The sequence below is a fragment of the Musca domestica genome, unplaced genomic scaffold (genome assembly GCF_030504385.1).
Source record: "Musca domestica strain aabys unplaced genomic scaffold, Musca_domestica.polishedcontigs.V.1.1 13, whole genome shotgun sequence".
NCBI classification, from domain to species: Eukaryota; Metazoa; Arthropoda; class Insecta; order Diptera; family Muscidae; genus Musca; species Musca domestica.
The window spans coordinates 5,481,023-5,500,440 of record NW_026712172.1 but is presented as its reverse complement, the minus strand read 5'-3'; the positions used below and the strand labels follow the sequence as shown (position 1 = coordinate 5,500,440).

The window sequence follows — 19,418 nt, the reverse complement described above, 5'->3', positions numbered from 1 at the left end:
TCTTATTAAGTAGAACTAACTGCAGTAAAAAAACCGTTTATATATGGACATTTATGAGGAGTAGATCATATCAACTATGATCGTTTTCGAATGCATATTATGACTTAGGAGCGATTTATAATAGAAAATACAGGGTGACATAAAAAACTGAAACAACGTCAAACGCCATAATTTTTACATTTTCTTTTAATTTTATTGAATAAAATCAAAAAATGTCGGAAATAGCATCAAATTTTGAAATAAGTTTAGATTTGTCCAAATTGGTCACTTTTGGCACGAATTAAGGCCTTCAAACGGCCAATAAAACCGTCCCACGCTGCCCGAATGTTGCTCTGCAGTATTTTGGCCCATTCCCGGCGAAGCGCTTGCTTGAGGTGATCGATACTTTGGTATTTTTAGTGCCTTGCTTTCCAAATTACTCCCGACACAATAGTCCAACGGATTGGTATCCGGAGATTTTGGTGGCCATTTTGCGCTGGAAATGAAGCGAGGAACCTCATTTTGTAACCATTCTTGGGTGGCGCTTGCTGAGTGCGATGGTGCTGAGTCCTGTCGAAATGTCAAAGGTCTGCGGCCAAAATATTTGCGTGCCCAAGGCTTTAATACGACCTCCAGAATATTTTCGCGATAATATTCGGCATTTATTCTGATATCACGATCGATAAATACGAGCGGAGAGCGACCATCGGCTGTTATGGCGGCCCGCACCAAGCCGGCACTTGAGTTCTGGTGGCCAACCGAAGGTGCACATTTTCAGCTGACCTCTTTGGCAAGTAAACACGATCATTTTGTTTGTTTACAAACTGCTGGACAATGAATGTTTTCTCATCGAAAAAAAAAAATCGGCAGTTCACCACTTTCGGCCAAGCAAAGCAACTCTTTAGCTCTTTTGAGTCTATTTTCTTTCTGTTGCGGTGTAAGTTCTTGCACTTTTTGTAATTGCAATGTCTTTACCCCGAGCTCATTTTTCAATATTTGCCGAATCGATTACGATATGTTCAGCTCACTAGTCATTTTTGGGCCACTGCGACGCGGGTTTCCACTTCTGCTGATGTTGTAGTTTTCTTCCGTCCACTTCCTTGATGACGGGCTACGCTACCAGTATCACGGTAGTGAGCGATGGTACGAGACACAAAAGATTTATTCACATTTAAATGCTGTAGTGCTCTAACAATAGCCACTTGTGGTTTTCCAGCCAAATATAAAAAAATCACACTATCATTCTCGCCAAAATATCATTCTCGCCAAAGTGCTTTTGTACGCTTGTAAACAATATAATGAGCTGTCACTGGAATAATTTTAACAGCTGTTGGACGAGTGGCTTAGAAATGAGAGCAGTCTGAAGTTGGTTGCAGTTTTTTTACCTCACCCTGTATAGTACCTAAAAACCTATATCATGGACCGATATAGTCCATCTTCGAACTTTTAGTTTCCTATCTTAATTCGTTTTGAGTGTAGCGTGATTACAACAGACGGACGGAGAATTTTACGCTAACCAAGAATGTTTTTGACTAAAAAATCGGTTGAACAATATATATATGGGAGCTATAGCTATGGTGATGGTGTGGGCCGCTGTAACAGCCGATGGTCGTTCTCCGCTCGTATTAATCGTTCACCCCAAGCAAACGCTTCGCCGGGAATGAGCCAAAATACCGCAGAGCAACATTAGGACAGCGTTTGACGGTTTCATTGGCCGTTTGAAGGCCATAATTCGTGCCAAATGTGACCAATTCAAACAATTCTAAACTTATTCTAAAATTTGATGCTATTTCCGACATGTAATCACTCTAGAGTCAAAACGAGTAAAGATAGGAATCTAAAATTTTGCACAGATCAGTCTTTTGTCTGCAGGCTATATCGGTCCACGATATCTTATCCCCAGTATAACGGTACCTCCCTATATTCGGTATTTTGATGATTTTAGCAACATTTTTCAATTAAATTGTCTGACAAACCATACTAGAAGTTCTTTCCAAGCGCTTTACTCCTTGGAAGATAAATATCTATATAGGTTCAAGATATCGTGTAGCTCACATACAACGGTAACGGATATTCGATATTTTTCGATTTTAGGGACGTTATTCACCGGAGTTGTTTTAAACTGCGTACCTAGAATTCGTAATGGATGGTTAGGTTAAAGGACGCGCGGTTACCATATGGCAACCGCTCCACTTGGAGACCTATAGGTCCATTGTGCTCATCCTAGAAGAATGTTAAGAAAAGAGGAAAAAGTGGTTTGTAGAAGAGGTGAAGAAGAGAGATAGAGTTATAGAGGAGTTTGCCGTGTCGTCTTTAGCCACTTAAATCTTCTGGCTAATTGAAGGATTACTATAGGGTCAGTGTTAGAAAAAAAGACAGATCATGTGACACTAGTTCTCCCACTAGTCTGTGTCTCACATTAATGAGTGATGGGCACGTGTTCGACTGTCTCGATTTCTTCTTCATCTTGACAGATTCTACAGTAATCAATGTCGTCGCTGACCCATTTCGAGGTCATAGCCCTCACCTGTGATGATACCCACCACAAGTTTTAAATCAGGTTTTGACAATGACATCTTTACCTTGTTCTCTTCTCTGAGAGTGTGGGCCAAATTCTTTTGGAGATGGTGCATCCCATTTTTTTTTTTTTTTTTTTTTTTCGTTCGGTCCCAACGCCACTCTTACCCGCCCCTGCCGACCGAGGGGGCCACCTCCCAATACGTAGGGAGCGCGTACACCCCATAGTCCGCACCATGGAGTGTTAGTATTGTAGGGAAACACCAGCTACAGTAAAACATCAGCCGGTTTTAGTAAAAGGATTAGTATTACAAATCACACACAACGAGCAAAAATACAAATCTGGCAGCTCAAATACTATAATTATAAATTAAGTATTGATATTTTAATTGCATGCAAAGGTTCAGATAGTGATAAATTATTATAGAGGTTGTTATATATTTCACATAAAGATCTAAGGGGGTTGCTTAGTTCGTAGTTAGATCTCGCCAAGGAAAGATTTAGCGGTATATAATTACGAGTTATTCTAGACGGAACATTAAACTTTATTTCACTAATTAAAAATTGTGAATCAATTTGACCACGCAAAAGTCGTATTAAAAATATTGATCTAAGCATTAAACGCCTTCTTTCTAACGATGGAAGGTCTATAAGTTTTAATCGATTTTCATAGGGGGGGAGTGCTTCAGACGGATTCCAGGGCAGACCTTTGAGAGCGAATATAATGAATTGTTTTGAACTGCTTCTATTGAATTAGAGTAACATTTATAAAATGGACTCCACAACACGCAACCATACTCTAATGTAGGTCTAACTAGACTAGTAAACAAGCGTTTAGTTACGTAAGGGTCTTCAAACTCTTTAGACCAGCGCTTAATGAAACCTAGAAGAGACTTTGCTTTATTAACGCTAGATTCAATGTGTAAGTTAAAACGAAGTTTATTGTCCAAAATAACACCAAGATCAATAAATGAGTCTACATTCTCCAATTTGTATGAACCTACGAAGTAATCAGATTGAATATGTCTAGATCTGAATAATGATAATTTTTTGCATTTTTTAAGATTTAGTGACATGCCATTCATACCACACCAATTTACAATGGAATGTAGATCATGTTGTAAATGTAATGAGCTATTGAGAGAATCGAGATTAATGAACAGCTTAACATCATCTGCAAACATTAGAATTTTGGAAAACCTTACAACTGACGGAAGATCATTGAGATAGAGAACGAATAGTAATGGTCCTAAATGGCTTCCCTGAGGAACACCAGAATGGACTAGAATATTTTTTGAGATGGCATTTGTGAAAGACACCTTTTGAGTACGGTTTTCAAGGTATGATGAAATCCAGTCTAACAATAATGTAGGGAAACCCATTAAATCAAGTTTGTGGAGTAATAAACTATGTACGACAGTGTCAAAAGCTTTACTAAAATCGGTATAAATTACATCAGTTTGAAATTTATTAGCAAAACCATTATGAACATAGCATGTTAATTCCATAAGATTAGTTAAAGTTGACCTACCTCTGATGAAACCGTGTTGACACGGTGAAAAAATTGGAGCCACAAAGTGTGTTAGCCTACGCGAAACCAAAAATTCAAAAAGTTTAGGTATTGCGCTAAGCTTAGCAATGCCTCTATAATTTTCAATATTGCAACGACTACCAGTTTTATGGAGAGGAATTATATAACTAGATCTCCAAAAATAAGGAAAGTAGCCTAAAGATAAAGAGTAATTAAATAATTTCGTAAGTGGTATGTATAATTCAATTGCACATAATTTAAGAACGTTTGCCGGTACTCCGTCTGGACCTGGGGAGATCGAATTTTTTAAAGTTTTAAACCATTTAAAACCTCTTCTTCCGTAAGCAAAATTTGGGGCAAAAAATTCAGTCTATTAATGTTAAAGCTGTAGTTGCTAGTGGATGTAAATGTTGAATAGCTATTCTGAAAAAAATCTGCGAACATGTTTGCAATATCAGAATCATCGGTAGCCTCTGTGCTGCCGAATTTCATACAGCTAGGGAATTCATGGACTTTTCTTTTAGAATTCACGAAATTATAGAAGTTTTTTGGGTTGCGTTGAAAACTATTTCTAATTCTTTGTAGATATGCCGAATAACATTTTAAATTTTCAGTGTTATAATTATTTCGAGCTTTGGAGTAATTGGAGTAGTTTAAGGATGAGTTAAATTTTTTAAATTTCTTAAAAAGTTTACTTTTGTTATTACGTAAACGTCTTAAATATGGAGTAAACCATGGCGAGCCTCCATTTGGCGCGTAATTTGAACTAGGGACTGTTAGTTTAAAGGCTTCATTTAAGATATTATAAAAATCGGAAATACAATAATCAATATCACCTTCAAGACGCCATATTGTATTGGAAAGAGTAGTACGTAACAAATCAATGTTAATTTTGGAAAAGTTAAAGGATATTTTTTTATTGAGTGGTTTGGATGTTATTTGAGTTTTAAGATCAAGAGTTATATTGAGGGTTGGGTGATAATTATCCTCCGGTTCGACAAACGGTGCACATCTACATAATGAAAGGTTAACGGTTGTGGAGAATACTAAATCTAAAATTCTATTCTTGACATTAAAAACATTATTTATTTGGAAAAGTCCTTGGTCAAATATAGCTTCCCAGAATTCGTCCATTCTACTAGCTGAGCCTGCAGACGATACAGGAATATAGTCTATGGAATTTTGTTTAGGGATCCACGATATACTTGGTAAGTTGAAATCACCAAGACAAATAAGATCAAAATTTCCCGCCATGTTTGTTGGATTCTCTCAGAGTAATGTCTGTGAATGACCTGTAGGAAATGGCACAGTGGTGGTTTAACCGATTTGTCTACTTCAATTGTAGTTGATTCGGATCCTAGCCTGGCCAATTCGTCTGCAGTCTCGTTACCTGGGATCTTATAATGGCCAGGAACCCGACAGAGCTTGATGGACAACCCAGTGTTTTCCAAGGCTTCCCTGCAGTTCAAAACAGCCCTAGACTTGATAGTAAAGGAGCCGCTTGACTATTGACATATGTAGTCACCGGACCGCTGACCTCAGTGCTACTCGTGACCCAGCAGGTCTGTGGCCTTTTTGACCGCAAAGATTTCCGCCTGAAATACGCTACAGTTGTTTCCAAGCTTGTAGGATTCGCGAACATTAAGGGTATCGTAATGGATACTATAGGCTATGACAGAAAATTGTCTATGCAGGTCCAGGCCTTCGTACAAGCCCCATATATCAGTACCTCCCTATATTCTGTTTTTTGATGATGGATTTTTTCAACTTTCGTGTTTCAAAATTGTAATGGCGTATGATAAAAGTTGCCTATGCTAGTCCACGTCTTCGTACATACCCCAATATAACGGCTCTGTTCGGTATTTTTAAGATTTGAAAAGAATTTTTGCCGAATGTTATTTTTTAAAAAAATTCCAAAATCGTTCCAAATGGTGGAGGGTATTAAGTACGGCCGGGCCGAACTTACTGCTTTTTTACTTGTTTGTTTTTCATTCATGTTCATTATTAAAAACTTCTCTACCTTCATTTATTTGTTCTGCCTGTCGTAGTTTTGAATGTGCAAAGCTGTTTTTTTTCGCGACCCTTTAATTCGGTTAAATCACTTGTTAATGATTTGGAGCATCCCACACAGAAAGCCGACCCATCCTTCTCGTTACACAGCACAATATGCTTACTTGAACAGCAAGTACCGACTTTCGTAAACATTTAAATTTATAAAAGTGGTGGTTTAAAATTAATGTTAAGACAGAGGCTAAAACCGACCAAAATTCCAACCAAAATAAAAGAATTTTAAAAATTACCAAAACGCAGGCCTTTTTAATAAACCCTAACCTGATTGAAAGAACAACAATTTATTGTGCCCAATTTTACTGAACAGTTTCAATTTTCAGCAGCGTTCGAAAATATACAGTACACAAACAAAAATATCATCTAAATCACTAAAAAATATTTTAGCGGTAGTGTACCGGTACACTACCACTAAAAATATGTTAGTGATACTGTACTGGAACACAACGATGATCGCAGTGTTCCGCAGTCGGAGCGCTAAAAAATCGTAGTGTACCGCAGTTGGAACACTAAAAAATCGTCGGAGCACTAAAAAACGTAGTGTTCCGCAATCGGAGCATTAACAAATCGTAGTGTACCACATGCACCAAATTAAAAAAAAAAATCGAAATCATAAATCTGAATTTTAACACTTAGCCATACTTTGTAAAATATTTAGTTTTTTACACAATTGATTTTTCGGTACCACAAAATAGCAGGCAAATTATTTGCATAATATCCCATTACAATGCAACCACTAAAATACCCTTTTTCGCGGTAATTAAAATTTTCAATGGTTAAATACAAATTATTATCACTTCAGATTTGGTCCTCTTTGATTATTTCAACCTATTCCCACATTTTTCTACTTTCTTTAATTTCGCAACCAATCTAAACATACATGACAAATAAAATAAATTCAGCTTTTATTTTCATTATATTGAATGGTATTAGTAATTTTGCATTATCAAAAACAACAAACATCTAATCTTCTTCACAAATCGTAAACAAAACATGTGGTACTCACAAATCGTAAACAACACATATGTGGTACACTACCGGTACATTATTTTTTTAATGTTCCGCCATGTGGTACACTACGATTTTTTAGTAGTGCTCCGACTACGGTACAGTACGATTCTCGTTGTGCTCCGGTACAGTATCACTAAAATACTTTTTAAGCGTAGTGCTACGGCACGGTACATTATCTTATGTGGCGTTTCCACTGCACTTGATTCCCTCTCTATTCGTTGTTGGACCCTTAACTATGAAAAAACTACCTAATTCTTCACACAAAATTTCCTGAGCGAACACTCATATTTGTACGTTGTTCAAATCAAATCACTCTCAGAACAACGAAAAAATATGTCCCATCCCTAACAAATGAGAGCATTTATCGAAAAAATAAATTATGACATTTAAAAATTAATAATAGAAAAATTTAATGAAATTTTAAAAATTTTTGGGAAGACTGAAAATTATGAATGAAAACTACAATGTTGAATGGCGTATGTACATTAAAACGAAAGTAAATTTTGTTTTCTCTCTCATTCGAGTTACGCATTTGGTCCACGAGTTAAAATTTCTACAGAAAACTCCAAACAAAATAGTCAATATTTTCAAAATGTGTCTATCGGCAGAAAAAATGTTTGACAAGTGTCTCTTCAGCAGAATTTAAAAATGGAAAAACACAAAAATATGTTCAAAATGTCAACATTTACACAAAAAGTTGAAAACGTGAATGAAAATTGCAAAATTAATGATATAATAAATCTTTGGGAGAAAAACAATAATTTCTTATATTCATATTAGTGAGAATTTCATGTATTTTCGTATACATTCCCTTTAAAATCAACAAACCATTTTTTTGAAAAAAGGAATTATTTTACTATGAATAAATCGAATAGTGCCGTATGAACGGGTTAATTCGTGTACCTAATTCTGAGAGCGAACAACGTTGTTCGGTTTCCAATGGAAACATGCTATTAGTGTACCACTCCGCCTCGGAACGGTACAGTACAATACTGTTTTTTCGAACGCTGATTTTCAGTAAGATTCATTGAACTCTCAAAATACAATTCTCCAAATTTCTTTCATATTCAAACAATACTAAATAATTTTTGTTAAAAACTGTTATAGAATTTTGGCTAAAAAGCCACCCATAACATTGATGTTGAGAGACATCTACATTAGTTGTTGATTTTATTATATACCACATACTCCATATATATAAGCCCATCTAGTGGTCCATTTCTTTCAGGACACTGTAGTATCAAAATGTTTAGACTGATATATATTGCGCCAAGTAGTAGTGAGAATTGTGCATGTTTAATCATGCCATCTACATTTCAAAGAAATATGTTTGAAGTATACCATATATAGATGGCATGGGAACAGGTTCGTGTCGTAGATTTAGTACTTTTTCGAAAACAATATAAGGACACCATAGACAAATGAAGATCAGAGATGGGCATCTTGCACTGTATTTTTAGTGCACTAATAATTTCACTATCACTGTTCATTTAGTGGTAGTGCAGTTTTTAATTCCACTACCACTAAAGGGTTAGTGGTAGTGAAAAATAAATTGCACTACCACTAACCCTTTAGTGATATTTAAAAAAAAAATTGCACTACCACTACCGTTGTCTATATTTTCATTTGTCTATGAGGACACTGACCATCGACATAGACAAATGAAAATATAGACAACGAAATGCTCTAACCATTTATCTTCGAAAAAAATCGGATCAACAGATGTCGTCCATATCGTTTCAGGTGTTTGAGTGGGAATTTTGAAGTCACTCAATTCAAAAATGCTAAAAATAACAAAAACTGTAGGATATTTGTCAGTTGAAAATTATTTCAAATAAAAGAAATGTGAAAAGTACGTGATGACATCGAAAAATATGGGAATATTCAAGTGAAATTCTTGAAAAACGATAAAACGTGTTTTTGAAGGCGAGTGGATTGAACGCGTAAGTCAGCATGTTGACTATGCAAAACATGATGGGAGCCACCTGGATAAAAAGACAAAATTAACTGTTCGTCCTCTATATCTTCATTTGTCTATGCATTTATAACTTTAATGAATACATTGGTCTATTTCGTGAGTTTCCCAAGGCTGTCACATAGGACCCCTTCTATCACAATGACGTCAGTCATTCGTTATTCTAACACAGGACCAGCCAGAGAATGTCAAAATTATTATACACTCCACCATAGTATGGAGGGTATATAAAGTTTGTCATTCCGTTTGTAATACCTCGAAATATACATTTTAGACCCTACAAAGTAATATATATATACTTTATATACTTGATCAGCATAAAATTCTATGTCGATTTATTAAAGTCCGTCCGTCTGTGGAAATCACTCTAGCTTTCGAACGAAATGAAGTAAGTTGATTAAAATTTACCCAAATGTATTATGCTGCAGGACTTTTGGTATTGAAAATGGGCTATGTAGGTCCACGTCTTCGTATAGCCCCCATATAACTGTACCCCGCCATATTCGATATGTTGATGATTTTAGCGACATTATTTACCGGAAATGTTTCAAATTGGGTATTTGAAGTTCGTAATGGATACTACAGCCTCAGACAGAAAATTACCCATGTAGGTCCACGCCTTCGTATAGCCCCAATATAACGGTACCCTCCGATATTCGGTATTTTGGTGATTTTAGCGACATTATTTACCGGAATTGTTTAAAATTTGGTATTTGAAGTTCGTAATGGATACTACAGCCTATGTCAGAAAATTGTATAATATAAGCTATTATAATATTAAAATGCTTATGACAAAAGATGCCTACGCAGGTCGTCGTATATACCCTAATATACGACTACGTTCGGTATTTTCAAGATTTTAACAGAATTTTTAAAGGATTTTATTGTTGTTGAGAATTACCAAATTCCTTTCAAATGGTGGAGGGTATTCAAAGTTTGGCCCGGCAGAAATTACAGCTTTTTTACTTGTTTATTTTTTTTTATACCCTCAACCATTTGGAAAAAACTTGATAATTTTCAAAAGAAATTCCGTCGAAAAATACCGCTCAAATGAAAACCGCTATATGGGGGCAATAAGAAGGCGTTGTCCTGCATAAGTAATTTATGTCATTGGTTGTAGTAACGGTTTCGAACTTTATATATGTAATTCGAAACAATTCCGGTGAATAATATCGCAAAGATTATGAAAATAATGAATTACTGGGGGTATCGTTATATGGGCGCTATACTAAAACGTGGACCTATTTAGACAATTCTCTTCGAAGGGGAAAAATACTCAGAAGGAACCCCTTGTGTGGATTTTAAGACAATTTCATTGAAAATTTGGCTGAAATTATAAAAAATACCGAATACCGGGGGTATCGTTATATGGGGGCTATACAATATCGTCGACCTAAATGAACAATTCTCTTCCACAGGATAAAGTACTCAGAAAGAATTCCTTTTGTGGATTTTCAGACAATTCCATTGGACATATGTGGCAAAAATTATCAAAATACCGAATATCGGGGATACCGTTGCATGGGGGCTGTACGATATCGTAGATCTATATAAACAAAACTCGTGCAGAGGTTAAAGTACTCAGAAAGAACTCTTTGTGTGGATGGAAAATCTGGCTAAAATCAACAAAATACTGAAAATATTGGGTGGTACCGTTGTATGGGAGCTATACGATATGGTGGACCGATATAGCACATCTTTGAACTTGACCTGCCGGCAGACAAAAGATTGATCTGTGCAAAAATTTTAGCTTCCTATCTTTATTCGTTTGGACACTAGTTCAAACAGAGGAATTTTACGCTGATCAAGAATATATATACTTTGTTGGGTCAAAAATGATTATTTCGATGAGTTACAAACGGAATGACGAACTTAATATACCCTCCATACTATGTATGGTGGAGGGTATACAAAAACTGGCAGAAGTCGGTCGTACTTAGAAAAAACTTGTAATCAACTGGTAGCTCTACCTTTCCTTCTATTGCACCTTGGAAGTAAAACACAAAGTGTCGTATGGAATTTGGCACTAACATTACAGTAGAGGTAAATTACCTGAGTTTTGCGGCTACCTGCTACTCATTGTACCATGACAATTTTGGGGATGTTGTATACATATGACAAGCTGATACGCATGTAGCTGGTATTACCACTAATAACAAACTCCCCATGGACTCCTCCGTCGCTTGGTGCGGGTGTGATTGCCCCGGGATCGAACGAAAAACACTTTAGCAGCTTGCCACGAACTACAATGCCCATGCCCAATTTGCTGAACAGTTTTTTCAGTAAAATCCAATAAACCCTCAACACGCAACTGTCAAAATTTCTTTCACATCCAGACAAGATCAAGCTAATTTTTTTTAAAAATTTTTTACAAAACATTGAGTAGCAAATTCCGTTGAAAACGGCAGTATAATTTTAAAATTCGTAATATCTGGTGTTACAGTTATATGGACTATACGATAACCAAGTCTCTGTCAGAGAAAGTGCGCCTAATTTATCAACTTACTTTATTTCGTTAGAAAGCTAGAGTAATTTCCACAGATTTACGATATCAAAAAAGTTGCGAAGCTAGTAGATTCCTGCAGGTCCTGGAACAGAGCTTATATGTATTTTGCGACAAACTTAATATCCTTCTATACTACGGTAAAAGGCTTTTACAGACACCCATAATACCCTTAATGTTGAGAGACATCTAGTTTTCTTGGTGATTTTATGTTTCTGCTGCCTAGTCCATATACATGTGTTTATATGAGCCCATCTTGTGGTTAATTTTCGGTCATGATAATTTAGTACCTAAAATTTTAGTGTTGAACATAAAGCGCCATCTATCCGTGTAAATTGGGAATGTACGAGTGTGCCATCTGCATTTAAATAACTTCCTGTGTTACTAATACATAGATGGCATGGCTGTTCATGCTACAGATATAGTACCTTTTCAAAAACAATTTGTGGGCATTGATATGTTCTAATACACTGCAACGACATCTAAAACAAAGTTAAATATGAGATCAATGCCCTTCCCAAAATACCAAATAATAATATTAAATATTAAATAGAGAAAGACTGTTTGTGGAAAAAATGTAGAAAAATCGAAATTAAACCCTAATTTGTGAGCTTAAACTTGTAATTGTAGAATAAGCTTACGAAGGTGATATTATATTAATCTTACTTTGTAATAGTATAAAGTATTTATATTCTCATTTTTAATCGTTTTACACATTTTATTCATTGATGGTCATCCCAGCTGTCACTGCATCCTGTGGTCGTGATATCTAGAATCTTTCTATTCCCTATTTCAGCTTCAACATTTCCACTTATTTATATTTTTTAACTGAATATACATAGTTTCTATAATTTAGTAAAACTTTGTAAAAACGTCACCTTAAATATTTTTACGTCATTCGCATTATTTATTCTCTTCCAAAATAATTCATAGTCGAAATAATAATTTTAGACTCAACAAAGTGTATATATTCTTGATCAGCGTAAAATTCTAAGACAATTTAGCCCTGTCCCTCCGTCCATCTGTTGTAATCACGCTACAGTAGTCAAAGCGAATTAAGATAGGAAGCTAAAATTTTATATTTTGTCTGCAGGCAGGTCAAGTTCGAAGATGGGCTATATCGGTCCACGATATCGTATAGCCCCCATATAACCGCACCCCCCGATATTCGTTTTTTTATGATTTTAGCCACAGTTTTCAATGGAAATGGAATTGTACACAAGGAGTTCTTTATGAGTATCTTACCCCCTGACAGAGAATTGTCTACATATGTCCACGATATTGTATATTCCCATATAACTGCACCCCCGATATTCTGTATTGTGATGATTTTAGTCACATTTTTTCAACGGAATTGTTTGAAAATCCACACAAGGAGTTCCTTATAAGTACTCTATCCCCTAGAAGAGAACTATTTTTATAGGTCAACAATATCGTATATCCCTCTAATAACGGCACACACCCACCTCACCCCCCAACATATTCGGTATTTCGATGACTTTAGCTACATTTTACATTTTTTTGCAATCGAATTGTTTGAAATTGCACACAGGGAGTTCCGTGTGAGTACTTTATTCCCTGAAATAGAATAGTCTCAATATCGTATATCCCCCATATATCGGCACCTTCCGATATTCGGTATTTTTAGGATTTTAACAAAATTTTTAGTGGATTTTATTTTTTTTTTTTTTTTTGAAAATTTCCTAATTCATGGTGGAGGATATTCAAAGTTCGGCCCGGCCGAACTTACTGCTTTTTTACTTGTTTTTATACCCTACACCACATAGTGGTAAGGGTATTATGTCTTTGTGCATTTGTTTGTAACATGGAGAAGGAAGCGTGATAGACCCATAGTTACTTTTGAGGATCTCCATAGAATCACTTTCTGAGTTGATTTATGCATGTCAGTCCGTCTGTCCATGTATTCTTGTGAACAAAATGCAGGTCGCATTTATTATCCGATTGAGATGAAATTTTCCAAACAATATTTGTTTGGCCCAAGGACGAACCCTATTGAAATTGGAGATAATCGGTCAACATTTAGATATAGCTCCCATATATATCTTCATCCGATTTGCCTTTGTGCACTAAATGTGTAATATCAGCCCGAATAGTATGGAATTTTGCACATACAACCAAATTAGGCCTGAAAAAAAGCTCCCATATATATTGTTCATCCGATTTGTTATTTTTGTCCTTCGCAGCCGTAATATGCACAATGTAACAACAATATTTGGGGAAATATAGCAAATGAAGCTCAGAAATAAATTTGCTAAATTTTATCTAGATCGGTTCAGAGTTGGATATATATAATTTCGTCCGATTTAAATTTAATTGTGCACCAAACGTCTAATATTTGTCCAAATGGGATGAAATTTGGCACTTACGACCGAATTGAGTCTGGAAGCTAGTATGTCAAATTTGGACAATATCGTTTCAGACATAGCTATAGCTCCCATATCTACTGTTCATCCGATTTGTTATATTTCTTACCCACAGCCGTAATTTGCACTCCGTAACTACGATATTCGGGAAAATATACCAAAAACAGCTCAGAAATATCTTTGCCAAACTTTATCGAGATCTTTATCCGATTTCAAATTAATTGTTCACCAAATGGGCAATACAAGTCCGAATTTAAAAGATACAAATGCTTCGGCATATTTACTCTATTGAACTTTAAATTATAATTATAATCATAGCGTGTATGATTGAATTCTCCCACTACATTAGCAAAGTGGTGTAGGGTATCATAAAGTCGGCCCCGCCCGACTTTAAGACTTTCTCTACTGGTTTATCAAAAAATAAAATTTCTACAGACAAAAATTGATGTGGTTATGAAAAGAGATATAGCAAGTAACAAGTTAAAAAGTACTAAGTTCGGCCGGGCCGAGCTTTGAATACCCTCCACCATTTGGAAATTTTCAAAAAATAAAGTCTTTAAAAAATTCTATTATAATTTTAAAAAAATACCGAATATAGCCCTTATATTGCGGTATATTCGACGTGGACCTATATAGGCCTTGTTTGTCATAAGCCATTACCATATTCAAATTCGAAACTTGAAATAAACGATGAATAATGTAGCTAAAATCATCAAAATATCGTATATAGAGAGGTACCGTTATATCGGAGCTGTGCGAAGACCTGGACCAGCATACACATCTCAAAAAATTTCGGTGGGTATTGCACCTACCGAATATAGGGAGGTACTGATATATGGGTCCTAAGACGTGGACCTGCACAGACATTTTTCTGTCTTAGGCTGCAGTATCCATTTCGAACTTCAAATACCAAATTTGAAAAAATTCCGATGAATAATGTCGCTTAAATCATCAAAATACCGAATATCGGGAGGTACCGTTGTATGGGGGCTATACGAAGACGTGGACCTGCACAGATAATTTTCTGTCATAGGCTGTAGTATCCATTTCGAACTTCAAATACCAAAGTTGAAACAATTTCGGCGAACAATATCGCGAAAATCATCAAAATACCGAATATCGGGAGGTACTTATATATGGGTGCTATATGAAAACGTCGACCTACATGGCCCATTCAAGAACTTAACCTACCTAATGGAAAAATAAACACGTGTGCAAAATTTTAGTCTTCTATCTCAATTCGTTCGAAAGTGATTACAACACACAGACTTAGAATTTGACGCTGATTAAGAATATATATACTTTGTTAAGTCTGACATGAGTATTTCGAGGAGTTACAAACGGAATGACAAAGTTAATATACCCTCCATAGTATGGTGGAGGGTATAAAGAAGCAGTATGTTCAGCCGGACCGAATTGAGAATATCCTCCACCAGTTGAAAGAAATTTGAAAGTTTAAAAAAAAAAACATCGTTGCAAACTACTGCTAAAATCATAAAAATACTGAATATAGGCAGTTTCCTTTATATTGAGGTCTATATGAAGACATGGACTTACATACGCACCTACTGTCACAAGTTATATCACATATAACGAAGTTCAAATACGAAATTTGAAACATTTCCGGTGAAAAATATCCCTAAAATCATCAAACTACCGAATATAAGTTGGTTCAGTCTTATATGGGCTGTACAAAGACAAGGACCTGTACAGGCAATTTTTTGCCATAGGTGGTAGTACCTATTACGAACTTACAATACGAAAAGAAATATTTCAAATTGCTATGCATAATGGGAGGATATATTAAGTTTGTCATTCCGTTTGTGACACCTCAAAATATACATTTTAGACCCAACAAGGTACATATACTCTTGATCAGCATAAAATTCGATGTCGATTTAGCGATGTCCGTCCGTCAGTTGAAATCATTCTAGCTTCCGAAATGAGGTAGGTTGATCAAATTTTACTCGAATGTATATTATGTCTGCAGGACTTTTGGTATTAAAAATGATAATGGTACCTCCTTATTTTCGGTATTTTGATGATTTTAGCGACATTATTTACCGGAATTGTTTCAAATTTGGTATTTGAAGTTCGTAATGGATGGGGGCAGAAAATTGTGTGTGTAGGTCCACGTTTCTATATAGCCCCCATATAACGGTAACTCCCGATATTCGATTTTTTGATGATTTAGCGACATTATGCATCGGAATATATTGACACCTCCCTATTTTCGGTATTTTGATGATTTTAGCTACATTATTCGCCGATTTTTTTTAAGTTTTGCATTTGAATATAGTAATAAGATTTTAACATAATTTTTAACAGATTTTATTTTATTTTATTTATTTTTTTATTTTTATTTTGAAAATTGCCAAATTTGTTCCGAATGATGGAGGGTATGGAGGGCGCGGCAGAACTTACAGCTTTTTACTTGTTAGGATTTTGAAGAATTTTTAACGGATTTTATTTTTTGAAAATTGCCAAATTCGTTCCAAATGATGGAGGGTATTCAAGTTACAAGTTTTTTACTTGTTTTAATTTGTTTTGTTTTTAATAAATTCTTATTGTTCTATGTATACAGGGGTAGGCAGATAAATTTAAAATTATTTTGTGATTGTATGTGTTTTGAAATAAAAAATATTGCAAGTGTTTTTTTTTTATCTCTCTATAACCAGAGTGAAATAATTTGTTAGCTTTAATTCTTCAATTTTAAATTTTCTGTTTTCAAAACAACTTCGTGGGTAAAAATTAATATTTTGATCAGACAATTCGGAGTTATTTTTGAAAAATTACTTCAATCATGATTCATTTTAAAAGAAAAAAAGATTATATAAATGTCCATCAATTATATATGAGTTGACATTTTTAAAAATTTTTTATAGATTTGATGAAATTTGCATTTAATAATTTCGGACATAACATGCTAACCAACTAAGTTGACCCGATTACTACGGGCCGACATACAGGCATACTCAAATAGTCGTCGAATTTTATGCTGATCAAAAACTCATATCCTGTGTTGGGTCCGAAAAGATTATTTATATGAATTACAAACAGAATGATAAACATCACATCTTGCTATTTTTCCTAAAATTGACTAAGAACGTGTAATTTTTTCAATTTAGAAGGTCATTAATTTGACGGTCAATATTAAATGAATTCCAATTTCTAACATGTGAATTCTTAAACAAATTCTGTCAAACTGGATTCAATCAAAAAGATAAATCTTAAAAAAGTTTTACGATTTCGGAAATATTTGTTTCAAATATGTTGTAAGATATATTTATGTGCTCCAATATTTCTCACGGTGTATTCATAAAAATATCTGACTGTACCTTCCTCATCGACTGCTCGAACAAAACTAAATATTCTCCCAAAACCCATTTAGACAAAAAATTCAAAACAATTTATTTTTGTTTTACAATTGTGTTGGTGAACACACAGATATCCCATAGAATACTCTTTGCCTAGCCTTGTAATATATTGCACATCGGAAATTGAGTATGTGTAGCTCGGGGAAAATTAGACAGTACTGTTTTCTTAGACATATAATTAAAAATAATTTAATTATTTTATAATATGTTTAAAAATCGACCAACTTTTTCGGATATTATATAATAAGCAGTGCGAACCCCTTAAAATATCTAATTTCAGCGCCATCTAGTGATGTAAATTACTTACAATAACATAGTTGCATCCATCTATTGATAACTACATAAAACTGAATAAAAAGCCGGCATTTAGATGTCTCTGTAGTAGCGGATTGGCACGGTTTGTGTCGATGATTTAGACCACAATCATACACACAATTTTTAAAGTATAGCATACTTTTTGGCGCTAGTAATAAACATTTGATTATTTCTTCTAGTTTTTTTTATTAAAGAACAACACTGTTTTGTAGCTATAAATTAATACTTGACATAATTATTTAAATAATTGTAACTATATAAAGATAATAATCGGTTGAAAACAATACAATTGAGTAATTAGTGTTGCAAATATACATATGTACATCAAAATTATGCAAATAATTTTCAGGATCTAAAGCTGTTGAGTTTCATAGACAAGAGTATGAACACCCATTATCTGATGATTCCTGCAGGCAATGCGACATCCTTTCGAACAGTATACTTCGTCGGAACACATAGAATGAGCCAAGTCAATGGCTAATTTCGGTAGCATTTCACAATAGTCATAGCACATATAACAATCGGGAACATCACGACAAATATCCCAATTCTCCACTTCGGCATTAAGGGTCTGTAAAAAAGAGACACTCAGTTTTAATAATAGAAATTCGATAAAGTTGTTTAATTTACCACTTACCTTCGCATAACATTCCTGGCGGCAGCGGTGAACCTCTAAATATTTCTGTAACTTCGAATTTTTAGAGAAATCTATAACTTTGCCTTGAACGACACTGTCTTGAAGACATAAAAATATCAAGAAAATATAAACTTTAATATTCGCCATTTCGGTCTGATGTTGTTGGGACGGTTGCACGATTAAAACTGTTTGTGTTTTCAACATTTGTCGCCCTTTTATACGGATACGTGGATACAAACTATTTCATTCATAAAACTGTGGGAAATATCCAAGGGAAATTCATTGATGTTTGGGTTTTCTACCTAAACCACTTTGAATCGACTCATAAGGATTAACCGGCTTCATTGATAAATATCTTGGAAATTCCCTGTGGTGACAATTTACGGGATCACTGCTACTAAATACCAGGTAGCATTGCTTTTTGTTATCTGTTTTACCTGTTTTTAGTCTGACCACCAACCTATCAAGCGTCATGTCAATCATTATCCTTGACTTTGTGTGAGTTTTAATATTTCCAGCATTTGAATTTATGACCTTGTGTGCAATTCCAATAATTTAACTAAACCCAAGAAACGATTTCCTACCCGGATAAGGATATACAAAAATTTGATAATTAATTATTTGAATTTCCTCTTTTTATTCTGGTTTATTTATTTTGGTAAATTAAATGGGATTTTTTATTTCAATATTTCGAACATAAATGACAATCCCGAATATTAATTGTAGATGTACCTAATGGGCGGTTTCAAAAAACATTTACTTATGGGACATTTGGACGACTTTACTTTGCTAAACTGTCATCTACATATCAACTTTGCAAGTTGTCCCTTTTTGCTAAAAGAAGTTTTCGCCTTACAAAACTCAGTAATAGAGGGTGGGATGAAAAAACTGCAACCAACTTCAGACTGCTTTCATTAGTAAGCCACTCGCCCGACAGCTGTTAAAATTATTCCTATAACAGCTCATTATATTGCTTACAAGGGTACAAAAGCATTTTGGCGAGAATTTTCCAGAAAAAAAGTTATTCGTGATGGAATTCAAGCGTGATAGTGTGATTTCTTTATACTTGGCTGGAAAAATATCAGGTGGCTATCGTTAGAGCACTCCAGCATTTCAATGTGA

General features: G+C 34.9%; 1 protein-coding gene across 1 annotated transcript; it reads right to left on the bottom strand.

Moving 5' to 3' along the window:
* Nucleotides 1–17,828: 17,828 nt before the first annotated feature.
* On the bottom strand, nucleotides 17,829–18,493 carry LOC101889297 (uncharacterized). Its single transcript, XM_005179911.4, has 2 exons — nucleotides 18,297–18,493; nucleotides 17,829–18,230 (listed from the first exon to the last, which is right to left on the bottom strand). The coding sequence occupies exons 1-2, from the start codon at nucleotides 18,441–18,443 to the stop codon at nucleotides 18,012–18,014; spliced, it is 366 nt and encodes a 121-aa protein (XP_005179968.2). The 5' UTR covers nucleotides 18,444–18,493; the 3' UTR covers nucleotides 17,829–18,011.
* Nucleotides 18,494–19,418: the final 925 nt, after the last annotated feature.